This window comes from Orcinus orca, chromosome 5, assembly GCF_937001465.1.
Source record: "Orcinus orca chromosome 5, mOrcOrc1.1, whole genome shotgun sequence".
Taxonomy (NCBI): domain Eukaryota; kingdom Metazoa; phylum Chordata; class Mammalia; order Artiodactyla; family Delphinidae; genus Orcinus; species Orcinus orca.
In genome coordinates, this window is record NC_064563.1 from 81,954,879 (window position 1) to 81,970,631 (window position 15,753).

Genomic DNA, 15,753 nt, shown 5'->3' on the forward strand with positions numbered 1-15,753 from the left:
TCAACCACTGCGCCACCAGGGAAGCCCCAGAAAGCTTTTTATACCTTGTGGTATCCAAGAGAACAAACTGGAGAACCAGTTTTCAGTTTCCCTGCCCATATTGAATAGTGAGGATTGGTGGTTAATTGTCTGCTGAAACCAGGTGGTTTGTTGTCAGATATTCTCAATGTTGGTTTCTACCCGGTATGGGCATCAGGGCTGTTTTCTTTGCCTCCCTATGTGCCCTGTTCCCTTAGGTAATTTGAGAATTTTCCTTGTGGTGCCCACAGCAGTGAATGACTTCTACTAGTGTTGATTTTTGAGCACTTCTATGAGTTGTAATATCTCAGCCCCATATGTTACAGTGGAATTTTTTGCATTTAAAAGTCCTCTTTCTTTCCAGATTAGCTGCATGGGCATGTACAACAAGGAAGGCATATATATATTTATTTATTTATTTAAAATTTATTCATTTTATTTATTTATTTTTGGCTGCATTGGGTCTTCATTGCTGCTCACAGGCTTTCTCTAGTTGCGGCGAGTGGGGGCTACTCTTCGTTACAGTGCACGGGCTTCTCATTGTGGTGGCTTCTCTTGTTGCGGAGCACGGGCTCTAGGCACGCGGGCTTCAGTAGTTGTGGCATGTGGGCTCAGTAGTTGTGGCTCGCGGGATCTAGAGCACAAGCTCAGTAGTTGTGGCGCACGGGCTTAGCTGCTTCGTGGCATGTGGGATCTTCCCGGACCAGGGCTTGAACCCATGTCCCCTGCACTGGCAGGCGGATTCTTAACCACTGCGCCACCAGGGAAGCCCAGAAGGCATATTTTGAGTCTGTGTATATATTTATAATTTTCCTTCCCCCAATGTTAAGACTCAGGTTAGGGCTATTAGCTCAGCCCTCTGGGCTGAAGTGTTAGGTGGCAAAGGTTTTGCTTATATAACACTATAAGTGCTCACAGTAGCATATCCTGCCCTCCTGACTCCATCTTTAATGAAACTACTGCCATCAGTAAACCATTCTTCCTCAGGGTTTTCTATGGCCTGGTCTGTTAGATCAGGCCTACAGGCATAAACCTAGTCAGGGGTTTCAAGGCAGGAATGTGTTAGTTCTGGGCCTTCAGCCAGGATTAGAGTAGCCAGATTGAGGGTGTGGCAAGTTTTGAGGGTTAGTTCTGGGGAGTCAAGGAGTAAAGCCTGCTACTTAGTAAGGCAGCCTCCACTTAGCTAATGGTGGCCTTTAATTTCCAGAATCTTTTGTACTTGATGAGGGGTCTGGACTTCCAGCGGCTGTCCAAAGGTAAGCTTGTTAGCTTCTTCCACTAATAAAGCAGTGGCAGCTACCGCCCGGAAGCAGCCATGTCAGCCTTGGGCCATGGAATCTAGTTGTTTGGAAAAATAGCCTATAGGTTGAGGAACTTCTCCTAGCTTTTGTACAAGGACTCCCATAGCTGTCCCCTGTTTTTCAGCTATGTACAAGATAAATGGCTTTTTTAAATTGGGGAGACCCAGAGCAAAAGCTTTGGTGAGGGTCTGTTTGATCTTATTAAGAGCCCTTTCTTGTTCCCCAGTCCAAAGTAATGGCTCTGTATCTGGGCCTTTAGTGGCTTCATATAGAGGCTTAGCCATTAGTCTGAATCCTGGAATCCAAATTCCGCAAAATCCTGTCATGCCTAAGAAAGTACGAGGATTTTTTTTTTGGTCTTTGGGGCGCTTAGTTCTAATATAGCTTCTTTTCTGTCTAGAGATAGTTGTCTGCTTCCAGGGTTTATAATATATCCCAGATATTTAACTTGTTACTTTGAGATTTGTGCTTTTTTCTGAAAGATCCTGTAACCCTGGGTCCCAAGGAAATTAAGGACTTAAATGGTATTCTGATCTGAGGCCTCCATGGTGGGAACTACATATTAATATGTCATCTACATACTGTAGACTGGCCCCTTCTTTTAGGTGTATTTCCCTTAGTTTTTTTTTTTTTTAATAAATTTATTTATTTATTTATATTTTTGGCTGCGTTGGGTCTTCGCTGCTGTGCGCATGCTTTCTCTAGTTGTGGCGAGCTGGAGCGACTCTTTGTTGTGGTGCGTGGGCTTCTCATTGTGGTGGCTTCTCTTGTTGTGGAGCACGGGCTGTAGGTGCACAGGCTTCAGTAGTTGTGGCACATGGGCTCGGTAGTTGTGGCTTGCGGGCCCTAGAGTACAGGCTTAGTAGTTGTGGCGCACAGGCTTAGTTGCTCCATGGCATGTGGCGTCTTCCCTGACCAGGCCTTGAACCCGTGTCCTGTGCATTGGCAGGCAGATTCTTAACCACTGTGCCACCAGGAAGGTCCCTCCCTTAGTTCTTTTCTTAGGGCCTGGGTGAACAAGTGTGGGCTGTCCTGAAACCCCTGAAGCAATACTGTCCAGGTATATTATTGCATTTGACCTGAGTGGGGGTTAGTCTACTAAAAGGCAAACAGATACTGAGATGAGAGATGAACTGGGATGCAAAAGAAGGCATCCCTGAGGTCAAGCACTCCAGGAATCTGGACTAATATAAGGATTGGCCACAAGGGGATGTATAGGGACCACGGCATCATTTACTCCTCTAAGGTCTTGTACTATTCGATATTCCCTATTTGGCTTAACAACTGGCAGAATAGGGGTACTGTATGGAGACTGACAGAGCACTAAGAGGCCACGTCTTAAAAATTTATGGATGAGGGGTTGCAAACCTTTTTTTGCTTCCAACTTTATGGGGTACTGTCTCTTGTTAGAATAAGCAACTTCTGGCTTAAGGCTAATTTTTACAGGTTGAACATTTATAGCCTTCCCAGGGATTCCTTTGTCCCAAACTGCAGGATTTACTGTGTGTAGAATATGGCTGGGAATAGGCCCTTGTTCTTCCAGTTGATTTGTCTCAGTCAGAATCAAGATAAGGGGCTGCTTCGGGCCTCCTAACTGTAATATGGCTCCAAGGGAGCCCAGAAGGTCTCTCCCCAGTAATGGGATAGGACACTCAGGCCCAACTTAAAAGGCACATGAGATCAAACACTGTTCAAATAGGCAAGTGAGAGTCCCAGTGAAGTAACGGGTGCGAGGCTTTCCATCAACACCAGTCACAGTACAGCTTTTGGAGGAAGGAGGCCCAGTGTGAGAGATCAGGACAGAGTAAGTGGCTCCATTATCACTTAAAAAATTGATTTTCTTACCTGCTATGTCAAGGACCACCCAGGCCTCCTTGATGGAGATAGATGTCTCATTGCGGGGAGCCACCAGAATCCCCAGGCCCGCTCAGTCGTCCAGCATGGCCATCTCAGGAGAGGGACCCCCCCAACGTGGTGACACTGAAACAAGAGGTTCAGGTGGCTACTTGTCACCCACAGGGAAGCTGCATTCAGTGGTCCTGGGGGTGCCCAGATCCTCTCCCTGAAAGAGGACAACTGCCCCACACTGAGCACTGTAAATCTGATACTGATCAGGGTTCTTGGCCTTCCCCAATCAATAGAAATTGATTAGAGGCCAGACAAGAAATTCAGGCAAGGCTTTATTGGGGCCCCTGCTACAGCAGGGCGGAGTGAGAACAAGTGATAAGTTCCTTTGCTTGCTGCTCCTGCCTGTATCACATTGTTTTCATTACTGTAGTTTGTAGTTAGTCTTGAAGTCAGGTAGTATAAGTCCTCTGACTTTGTTGTTCTTTTCAAGATTGCCTTGATTATTCTAGGTTCTTTGCATTTCTACAGAAATTATACAATCAACTATCTCAAATTCTATTTGAAAAAAAGAAGAAGCTGGATGGGATTTTGAATTGGCATTGTGTTGAATCTATAGATCACTTTAGGGAGAATTGACATCTTAATACTACTGAACTTTTCAATCCATGAATATAGTATCTCTCTTCACTTATTAAGATCTTCTTTAATTTCTTTCAGCAATGGTTTGTAGTTTTGGTTGGAGGAGTTGTGCACATTTTAAAATTTATTCTGAAATAGTTCATATTTTTTAATGCTGTTGTAGGTGGAATTTATTCTAATTTCACCTTTCCAACTGTTTGCGCTTTCATGTAAGTATATAATTGAATTTTGCTTATGTGAACTTGATATTTATTTTATTAATTCTAGTCTCATTCTGTAGATTCTTTAGGATTTTCTACATAAACAATCATGTCATCTGCAAATAAAGGCAAGTTTTACTTACTCCTTGCTAATCTTTATGCCCTTATTTCTTTTTCATGCAATGGCTAGGACCTTCATAACACTGTTTAATAGAAGTGGTAAGACTGGGCCTTCTTGCATTTTGCCTGATCTTAGGGGAAAGCATTTCATATTTTACCATTAGCTGTGTTACTAGTTTCAAGTTTTCATTAATCTTTTTTATCAGATTGAGGACTTTACCTTCTATTCTTAATTTGGTAAGAATTCGTATTAAATTTTGCCAAATGCCTTATCTGCATTTATTGAAATGATCATATGGGTTTTCTTCTGTTCATATGGTACATTACTTTAATTTTTGACTATTAAACCAACCTTGTTTTGTTAGGATAAACCCAACTTGGTCATAAAGTATTATCCTTTGTATATATTACTGAATTTGATTTACTACTATTTTGGGAAGCATTTTTGTATCTGTACTTATGAAGGATATTGGTCTTTGTGTTGATCATGAAGATTTTCCTTTGTTTTGTAGTACTTTGTCAGATTTTGGTATTAGGGTTATTATGGCATAAAAAAAATGAGTTGGGGAGTGTTCCCTTTTATTTGAGAGTTTGTGTAAAATTGGTATTATTTCTCAAGAATTTGAAAGAATTCACCAGTGAAACTATCTGGGTCTGGAGTTGATAATGAATTGAATTTCTTTTACAGATATAAGACTAATAAGATTTTCTTTTTCATCTTGTGCCAGTTGGATTTTAGTTTTGTTTTGTTCTGTCCGTTTCATTGAAGATGTCAAATTTTTGTTATAACGTTGGTTATAGTATTCCCTTTTTTATCCTTTTAATGCTTGTACGCTCTATAGTGATACCCACCCCTACCCCAATCCCTATTGTTTTTTTTTAATTAAGATATAATTGACATATAACATTGTGTAAGTTTAAGGTGTACAACTTGTTGATTTGATACATGTATATATTGCAATAGGGTTACCACCATAACATTAGGTAACACCTCCATCATGGCACATAATTACAATTTCTTTTTTGTGGTGAGAACATTTAAGATCTAGTCTCTTAACAACTTTGAACTATATAATACATTATTGTTAACTATAATCACAGTGTTGGGTGTTAGATCTTCAGAACTTTTTCATCTTCGATCTGCAAGTTTCTACTGTTTGGCCAACATCTCCCCACTTTGTGCTTCATTTTCTTGATGAGACTTTAAACTAGAAATTATTTGACTTTTAAAAAAAATCTTTTCAAAGAACCAACTTTTGGCCTTGTCAATTTTCTCTAATGCTGGTCTGTTTTCACGTTTATTGATTTTTGTTCTTTGGTATTTCTTTCTATTTATTTGGGTTTACTTTGCTCTTCTGTTTCTAACTTCTTAAGGTGTAACTTTATATCAAACACTTCAGATCTTCTTTTCTCATTTAAACATTTAAAGTTACACAATTCCCTCTTAAGCACATGGTTTGATATGTTGTGTTGTTATCATTCAGTTTTTGAAGAGTTTTCTAATTCTTCTTATGATTTCTTCTTTGATCATGGATTATTTAGAAGTGTGTTATTTAATATCCAGATATTTGGTTTTATTTCTAGGTATTATTATTGATTTCTAATTAATTTAATTATGATCAGGTAATATGTTCTATATGATTTCAGTGCTTTGAAATTTATAGAAACTTGTTTTATGACATAGCATATGGGGTGTCTTGGTGAATGTAGCTTGTGCACTTGTAAAAAATGTATATTCTGTAGTTACTGGCTGTAACATTTTATAAATATCACTTAAATCATAGTATTATTCAAATTATATTTGACTGATTTTTGTCTAGTTGTTGAAACTTGACTGATTTTTTTTAGCATTTGACAAAATTTAATATCTATTCATAATAATAAGTTCTTAACAAATTAGACATAGACAAATGTAGCTTAATGTAATAAAGGCCATATACAACAAGCCCACAGCTAACATCATACTCAATGGTGAAAGGCTGAAAGCTTTTCCTCCAAGATCAGGAACTAGACAAAGGTGCCCACTCTCATCGCTCCTATTCAACATAATAATGGAAGTCCTTGCAAGATCTGGAATAGCCAAGCAGTCCTGAGAAAGAACAAAGAGGGAGGCATAAAATTCTGGATTTGTTTTCTTTTCAATTCTGTGTTCCAGAGATTTGGAGAGGAATGAATGATGAGGATGGCTCTTTTCTCCCTGAAGTCTGGAGCCTTCTGTAGGAGAATCAAAGACTGGAGTTGACTTGAAAGCTGAGAGTTGGAATTATCTGGAGGCTTTTTCAACTCAATTCTGGCACCAGGAGTAGGATGACTTGAGTTTGCTGACATAATCACATGCCCTTCTCTTGTGGCTTGGCTGGTGTTTTGATTGCTATTTCTTCATTGGGATGATTTAGTTGTTCTTCTAAACAGAAAGTTATGAGATTCCTCGAATTCTAGAAATCAGAAATCAAAATTGGTTTCACTGGCCAAAAGTCATGATGTCAGCTGAGCTGCAGGGAAGGAGGCTTTAGGGAAGAATTCATTTCCTCATTTTTTCCAGTGACTAGAGCTGTATTACTTACACCCTTGGTTCCTGGTTGTTCTTCCATCTTTAAAACCAGGAGCCTAACATCTCGTCTTAGTCATCAGGTTGCCTTCCAACTCTTGAAACTAGACTGATTTTTTTTTAAGAGTTTATTTATTTATTTATTTGTTTATTTATTTATTTGTTTTTGGCTGCGTTGGGTTTTCGTTGCTCCACTCAGGCTTTCTCTAGTTGTGGCAAGTGGGGACTACACTTTGTTGTGGTGCCCAGGCTTCTCATTGCAGTGGCTTCTCTTGTTGCAGAGTACAGGCTCTAGGCATGCAAGCTTCAATAGTTGTGGCACACGGGCTCAAGAGCACAGTCTCAGTAGTTGTCGCGCACAGGCTTAGTTGCTCCATGGCATGTGGAATCTTCTCGGATCAGGGATCGAACCCGTGTCCCCTGCATTGGCAGGCGGACTCAACCACTGCACCACCAGGGAAATCCTGCATACTTTTTTTTTTTTTTTTTTTGCGGTACGCGGGCCTCTCACTGTTGTGGCCTCTCCTGTTGCGGAGCACAGGCTCTGGACACACAGGCTCAGCGGCCATGTTTCACGGGGCCCAGCCGCTCCATGGCATGTGGGATCTTCCCGGACTGGGGCACGAACACGTGTCCTCTGCATCGGCAGGCAGACTCTCAACCACTGCGCCACCAGGGAAGCCCCCTGCATACTTATAAAGTGTACAACTTGATAAGTTTTGACATGCATGAAGCCATCACCATTATCAAGAAAATGAACATATTCATCACCCCCCCAAAGTTTCTCATGCCCCCTTTTAATTTTTCTCTCACATCTCCCACTACCCAGGCAACCACTTATCTTCTTTCTGTCATTATAGATTAGTTTGTATTTTTAATAAATTATATGTGCTCTTTTTCTTTCCTGGTTCTCTCACTCAGCATACTTATTTTGATATTCATCCTATTGTATGCAGCAAGAATTCATTCCTTTGTATTGTTGAGGATATTGTACCTACCACAATTTGTTTATCCATTTACTTGTTGATGGACAAACTTGGATTGTTGACAATTTTTGGCTATTACAAATAAAGCTTCTATGAATATTCTTTTACAAATCTTTGTTTGGACCTGTGCTTTCTTTACTCTTAGTAAATACCTAGAAGTGAAGTGTCTGGATCATATGGGAGGTTTTAAGACCTTGGCAGTTTTCCAAAGTGGTGTTACCATTTTCTATTCCCAGCAGAAGTGTATGAGAGTTCCAGGGGTAAACCTCACTCGGTAGTGATATATTATCCTTATACTTTCTTGAATTCACTTGCTAAAAATTCTATTTGTTTCATAACTATTTGGCTGTTTAGGTTATCTATTTCTTCTTGAGTGAGCTTTGGTGTTTTATGTCTTTTAGGGGATTTGTCCATATAAAGTATCAAATTTGTAGGCAAATTTATATAAAGTTATTCATAATAGTCTATAATTATTGTTTTAATATGTATAGAATCTGTAGTGATGTTACCTCTCCCATTTCTGATATTGGTAATTTGTGTTTTCTTTCTTACACAGGTTAGACTGTCCAGAGGTTTATTAACTTTACTGATCTAAAAACCAGCTTTGAGTTCATTGATTCTGCCTTGTTTTCTGTTTTCTATTTTATTGATTTCTACTTTGATCTTTATTATTTCCTTTCTTCTGTTTACTTTGGATTTGATATCCTCATTTCTTAGCTTCTTAAGGTGAAAGCTGAGGCCATTAGTTTGACACCTTTCTTATTTCTAATATAGACATTTTGCATTATGAATTCCCCCCAAAAAATCTACTTTAGCAGTGTCTCACAAGTTCTGTTGTATTTTCATTTTCATTCAGTTCACAATACTAATTTCCCTTTTAATTTCTTCTTTGCCCCCGGGTTACCTAGTTTCCAAATATTTGGGAGTCATATGTCTAGAGGTCTTTCTGTTATTGATTTTTATTTTAATTCCATTGTGGTCAGAGCACATACTTTATATGACTTGGCTCTTTAAGAATTGATTGAGACTTGTTTTATGGCCCAGAATGTTGTCTGTTTTGGTAAATGTTCTATATGTACTTGAAAATAATATGTAGTCTGCTGTTGTTTGCTGGAATGTTCTATAAATGCCAATCATGTAAAGTTGATTGATAGTCTTATTCAAGTGTACTATGTCCTTGCTGCTTTTCTGCCTCTCAATTATTGAAATCCCATATTATAGTTGTGGATTTATTTACAGTTCTATCAGTTTTTATACCATGTATTTTCACGCTGTGTTATTGGGGGCTTAGACATTTAGGATGTTTATGTCTTCTTGATTAAGTGACCCCTTGATATTATGAAATGACCTTCCTTATCCCTGGTGACATTCTTTGCTGTGAGATGTAGTTCTTTCTGATATTAATATAGCTATTCCACTTTTCTTTTGAGTAGTTTTAGCATGGTGTATCTTTTTTCACTCTTTAACTTATTTTTGTCTTTATATTTAAAGCTTATATGCAGCATAGAGTTTGAGCCTACTTCTTATCCAGTATGTCAATCTCTGCCTTTTACTTGGAGTGTTCAGACCATTTCCATTAATGTTGTCGTTGATATAGTTTTAAGTCTCTCACCTTGTTATTTGTTTTCCATTTTTCCAACTGTTGTCTTTTACTTTTTTACTTTTCCTTCCTTTTAAAAAATTGGTTGAGTATTTTTTATGACTCTGTTTTTCTCCCTCTTCAGCGTATTAGCTATAATTCTTTATTTTATGGTAGTGACTGCATTAGGGATTATAGTCTGCATTTTTATCACAGTTACCTACATATAATATTGTGCTTCTTCAAGTATAGAATAAAAGCCTTACAATTATATACTTCTATTTCTTCACTCTTGGGATTTATATTATTATTATTTTACTTATGCATATATTATAAACAAAAAGTACAAAAATATAACATGTTATAAACAAAAATTTTTATTTTTGTTTAGTCATTTATCTTTTAGAAGATTCAAATAATAAGAAAATAAATCTTAACTACCATTGCAGTTACCATTTCTGGTACTTTTCTTTAGGATAGATCAAGAGTTGGCTGTCTTTTTCCATAAAGGGTCAAATGGTAAATATTTTAGGCTTTTAGGCCATAAATAAAACTTTATTTACAAAAACAGGTGGAAGGCTCTAAATTTTGCCAAACTCTGGTGTGGTTTCATATTTCCATCTGGTTTTGTTTTCCTTCTGCCTAAAGGACTTCTTTTAATGTGGGTGTACTGTCATGAGCACGCAAGTCTGCTGGTGATGGGTTCTTATAGCTCTTGTATGTTCGAAGACATTTTTATCTCTCCATTGTTTTTAAAAGATATTGTTAAAAGCTGACTAGAGAAGCTACATCGATAGGTTTTTTTTTTCTCTTTCAGTACTTTAAGGCTATTACTCTACTATCTTTTTTCTTGCATTTTGTTTTTGACAAGAAATCTGTCATCCTTGTCTTTTTTTTTTTTTCCTGGTTGCTTTTAGGATTTTATCACTGGTTTTGAGCACTTGGGTTATGATGTGCCTTTGCATAGTTTTCTTCATGTTTCTTTTGCTTGGACTTTGAATCTCTATGTTTATAGTTTTCGTCAATTTGGAAAATTTTCTGCTGTTAATTAGTCAAATATATTTTTTGACCCTCTCCCTTCCTTTGGAGACTCCAATTACACATATATTAGATTACTTGAAGTTTTTCCAGAACTCATAATGCACTTTTAGTTTTTTGGATTCTGAAAATTTTCTTTCATGTGCAGTAGACTTGGAATTTCTCTCTTTGTAATCCAGACTTCAGTCTTAAATTCAAAAGCCAATGAATTGCAAATTTGTGTGAAAGATTTTCTCTTTCTGTCTTCAGATGAAAAGTATTACTTTAAAGGTTACCTAGGCAGATAAGTAGATGCTATTTTAAAAGTATTTTCATGGCTGGAGAACTTTTAGAAGACAAAAATGCCAGAGGCTGTCTGGACATTAGTATGAGAGTTTTGTACTGGAGAATCATTAATTTGTTGTCTTTCTACAATTTAGGCAGTCACTGAGGAGAGTATTGCCTTTTTGCAGAAGAGAGTGGTAGAACTAGAGAATGAAAAGGGAGCCTTGCTCTTTAATTCTGTAGAGCTGGAGGAGCTGAAAGCTGAGAATGGTACGTATAAATGAAAACCATAATTCTCTGACTTCTTAACCCACAAGTGCCTCTACTTTTATCACTATATATGTATAACATGTAGATTCTCTGATTCTATGATAATAAAGATCTTAGACAGCATGGCTGGTAATTAGTGAAGTTAGGATTAATACACATTAAACAATTTAAGCACAATACCAGTGTTTACATAAGTATAACATTTTACAGTATGGGCTATAGATGCTGCAGGAGATCTGTATTATATTCATTTTGGAGTGGCCAAGGAATCTTCTCAGAAGTATGGCTTGAATAGGACCTTAATAAGACAATGAATTTTTAAATAGCCAAAATAAAGAGAGAAAAGACTTTCCCAGTAATAAATTTGTGGGGTGAGATAATAGAGATCAGTATAAATAAAGGTTCAGAGGTAGAAACCATTTTGGCTTTTGCTCATAGTATATACTGCTTAGAACCTTATCCCTTTTCTTTAGCTTGGCTAATTCTTACTCATGTTTCAGGCCTCAACTAGGCCATTATCTTTTTCAGGAAGTCGATCCTAATTTCCCAAAGTTGGGTTAAATGCATTTTTGTGCTTCCAAATTGCATTCTTTTAACATTGTATTAAGATCATCTATTTATAATTTTATGTCTTATATTATAAGCTCTTTAGAGATAAAGTATAAGCTCTTCAAAGGCAGGGGCCCTTTTTTTTTTCGTCTTTTGCTTTACCAGGAACTAGAATAGTACCTGGCAAATGAGTGGCTGCTGAATAAAGTTTTGTTTGATTGAACTAAATTTAGCACTTTATTCTATTGGACTGTGTGTGAAGAGTTAGTAAGAATGAAGATAATACCTCCTTCCATTTGTCACCTGCTTCATAAGGACCTTATGGTTTTAATAACTTCTAGTTAATAACGTTTTACTTATCTATTTTATCCTGGAGTAACTGACTACCATGCTTTATCTTTAAGAGTGAGAATGAATACCAAATAAAGTTTGTACCATTTCCTAAAGTCTATAGCCAATATTTCCAACTTAACCATCTTACAGTTCCACTTAGCTATAAACTAGGGATCGTATACCTTTATTAGACTAGTCCCACCATTGCTGATAAAGAAAGAACGCCACAAATTCAGTTCATTATTCAACCCACTGAAAATACTTCTTTGAGATCTTATCCGTGATGCTTATTTTGTAGTTTTGCAAGCAGTCCCTATCACTTTCATGTAGCTCACTGTGGTTTAGAGGTTCTGTGAGTTCCATTCTCTTTGTTCTTTCCTGCAGGGGTCACTGGACTTGTTTTCTGTATTAGTTTTTGGGTCTGGTCTCATAGGTTACCTTTGCTTTATGAGTCATGTTCTATTAAACTCACCTTTTGTGCTTCCATTTCTGCCACTGTGCTCCTTCCTCAAATAATCTTGTGAAATGTCTGAACATATTATATACAGTCTTGAATTCGTTTCATAAATGTTCATTCATTCATTCAGCAAATATCTATGGTGCCTTTCCTATGTACCAGGCACTAATTTAGTTGCTAAGCATATTGCTCTGAACATATTAGAGGACAAGACAGGCTATAAACATGTATATACATAAGAAAATTTCAGGGAGTGATAAGTATTAGGATAAAAATAGAACAGGCTACTGCACATGTGCCTGGGGGAAGAAGAAAGTAGCGTCAGAGTGGTTAGGGTGGGCCTCTCTGAGCACTTGATACCTGAATGATGAAAAGGGGACAGCCATGCAAAAAGAGGCTGAGCAAATCGAATCCCAAGCAGAGAAGAGCAGTGCAAACACCCTGAAGTATGAATAAATTTGATATGTTTGCAGACAGAAAGAAGGCCAGTGTTCTTGGGATTAGAGTGAGCAAAAAAGGGGTAGTACAAGCAGAGGAGTTTGTAGAATAAGTGGGGTCAAATCATGTAGGTCACGTTAAGACATTTGGATGTAGTGTAAAAAATATGCTTCTTTTGTTTGTTTCTTTAGTATATTTGTCTTAACTTCTCAGAAAGAGTATAAACTTCTTGGGGGCTTATTAATACTCAATATTTTTATCCTCCAAGGTACTACTACTGTTTTTAAATACACACTTTGTAAACATGGGGTGGAACTCAGAAGACTGAATTCTGATCCCAGCTCTATGAACTAGCTGTAGGTCATGGCATTTCTTTGTTTCCTCATATGGTCATTGAGGAGATTGGATAGCTCCCTTCTAGTGCTAAAATTTGACGTCCTTATGAATATATGTGAAAGAATGTTGAAGACATTATAAGTGCTATATTAATACATTATAATATGGATACAGAGGGTTATAGATAAATTAAGTTAAATTTATTGCCCTAGAAGTCCCAAATTATGCCACAGAAATAGCTGCTTTTTGTCATATGCTCTGGCATTTTTATTCCCTTTAAAGCCTTCCACTATTTATTATACTTCACTCAGGTTAATAATTAACACCTAGTACCATTCTATCTTATATCTCATCTTCTCATCTTCTTTTGCAACTTCTTTAATAAAATAAACGTTTTATCTCCCCCAAACTATTGTATCTGTTCTTTCCTCTTGGTTATTTCATGCATCTCAAATAGCCACATACACAATCATACCTCTGTTTTTTTCAAACACTCTACATTTATCTTCTAAGGATATTTATTTTGTGACTTTCAGAAAAACTGGCTTCTCAGATTACTCTCCTAGAGGCTCAGAAGAGAACTGGAGAGGCAGATAGAGAAGTCAGTGAGGTAAGTGATGCATTCTTTTTTTTTTTAATGATTTATTTTATTTATTTTGGCTGTGTTGTGTCTTCGTAGCTGTGCGTGGACTTTCTCTAGTTGCGGTGAGTGAGGGCTACTCTTCGTTGTGGTGTGCGGGCTTCTCATTGGGGTGGCTTGTTTTGTTGTGGAGCACAGGCTCTAGGTGCCCAGGCATAGTAGTTGTGGCTCGCGGGCTCTAGGGTGCAGGCTCAGTAGTTGTGGCTCGTGGGCTCTAGGGCGCAGGCTCAGTAGCTGTGGTGCATCGGCTTAGTTGCTTCGTGGCATGTGGAATCTTCCCAGACCAGGGCTCAAACCCATGTCTCCTGCATTGGCAGGCGGACTCTTAACCACTGTGCCACCAGGGAAGACCGATGCATTCTTAAAATAATCAGAATATGAGCTCAATCAAAGGGAGGTAATTTCAAACCTAAGCTTTTCTGCAATTTTCTAATGTTGATAGAGAATTACATTACCTGGAAAGTGAGGTTTAAGAGTTGTAATGTTTATTATTTATCTTTTACTCTCACTTGTTTCTAAATATTTGGAATTTTTTTGTTTGTTCAGAACCAACGCAAGTACAGTAGCACTTGCTTGGGATTTGATAACCCATTTTTCATGCTAGGTTATCATTTATTTCAGCTTCTTTGCCCATCTCAGATAAGTTTCTCAGTGAAGAGATTAGATAAAGTCTCTAGTCTCTCCCCAAATCCCCTTCCCCAGTTGGCACAGTTTCACTTAGGATTATATTAAAAAGGGTATTGTCAGAGAATGGTGCTTTTTATAACCTAAAAATTACTGTAAGAAATGTATGGTTGCTCAATATTCTGCTGATTTAAGATTACTGTTAGCTGTACTGTGTTTAATTGTCCTTCCAATCAACAAGTCAGTGATAGACTCATAAATGGCTTTGGGGAATAATGTAACTTCCTTTTTTTAAAAAAATTATTTATTTATTTATTTTTGGCTGTGTTGCATCTTCGTTGCTGCACGTGGGCTTTCTCTAGTTGTGGCGAGTGGGGGCTACTCTTCGTTGCGGTACATGGGCTTCTCATTGTGGTGGCTTCTCTTATTGTGGAGGACGGGTTCTAGGCGCACAAGCTTCAGTAGTTGCAGCACGTGGGCTCAGTAGTTGTGGCTCGCGGGCTCTGGAGCGCAGGCTCAGTAGTTGTGGCTCACGGACTTAGTTTTTCTGTGGCATATGGGATCTTCCCAGACCAGGGATTGGACCCATGTCCCCAAACTCATTTAATAAAATACTAAATTTGCCATGAGATTCACTGGTTTTGTTTCCCAAGAAAACAATTATAGAATAATTTATGTGGATTGAGCAGTCTAACACAGTAATCCTTGTAATAGTAACTTGGTTAATATTTTGTAAAACAGGTCCATAATCTCTTCCCAATCCCCAACAGAACTCCTTTTTGATTATTTTATCCTGGCAATTTATCTCAATCAACTTGTTTGATATTTGTCTGTTAATGGCTGTCTTATCTAATACTTCCCATTTCAATAGATAGTTTAGGAAAAGGAATCCCTAACTTCCTCCTTGGCATGGGATGAAACAAAAATTTAATTCATTTCCTGCTTCCCTTTTTATTTTTAAGCAGTTCTTAGGAGAAATAAGTAGTTTTAATCTGAAGGAAAAGTTTCCCAAGTGAGGAATATTTAGAAAATGAGTCTCAGGTTTCCTTAAGTGTTATGAATATGACATGACCTCAGTGCAGCATTGACAGGATGCCCTCAGAGGTCCAAGTTGGGAAAACTGATGTTAAAAGTATTTAGCAGTGTTATGTTAGGAAGGTTTGGACAGAAAAGTTTTAGGTTTTGGAAAATGCACAAAATACCAGTTTTTACTTAGGCTCCTTTCTCCCTCCCTCCCTCCCTCCCTCCCTCCCTCCCTCCCTCCGTTCCTTCCTTCCTTCCTCCCTCCCTCCCTCCCTCCCTTTCTTTCTTTCTAATAAATTTATTTATTTATTATTTATTTATATTGGAGATTTATTTATTTTGGCTGCACTGGGTCTTCGTTGCAGCACGCAGGCTTCTCTAGTTGAGGTGCACAGGCTCTAGAGTGCACAGGCTCAGTAGTTGTGGCATGAGGGCTTAGTTGTGGTATGTGGGATCTTAGTTCCCTGACCAGGGATTGAACCTGGGCCCCCTGCATTGGGAGTGCGGAGTCTTAACCACTGAACCACCAGGGAAGTCCCTAC

At 38.0% G+C, this 15,753-nt stretch overlaps 2 protein-coding genes across 9 annotated transcripts in view; one reads left to right on the forward strand and one right to left on the reverse strand.

The window, feature by feature from the left end:
• The window catches only part of SLC15A2 (solute carrier family 15 member 2), a 779,020-nt gene that overhangs the window by 195,939 nt on the left and 567,328 nt on the right, over positions 1-15,753 (reverse strand). The gene's annotated exons all lie outside the window — the stretch shown is intronic.
• Positions 1-15,753, forward strand: part of GOLGB1 (golgin B1) — a 93,929-nt gene that overhangs the window by 38,653 nt on the left and 39,523 nt on the right. For all 8 annotated transcript variants that reach the window (XR_007477525.1, XM_033403337.2, XM_033403328.2 and 5 more), the window contains 2 exons: positions 10,697-10,811; positions 13,461-13,534. Coding sequence is in view for 7 of the 8 variants with exons in the window: in XM_033403337.2 (XP_033259228.1) it covers positions 10,697-10,811; positions 13,461-13,534 (189 nt within the window). In the remaining variant the exon portion in view is untranslated. The remainder of the gene's footprint in view (positions 1-10,696; positions 10,812-13,460; positions 13,535-15,753) is intronic.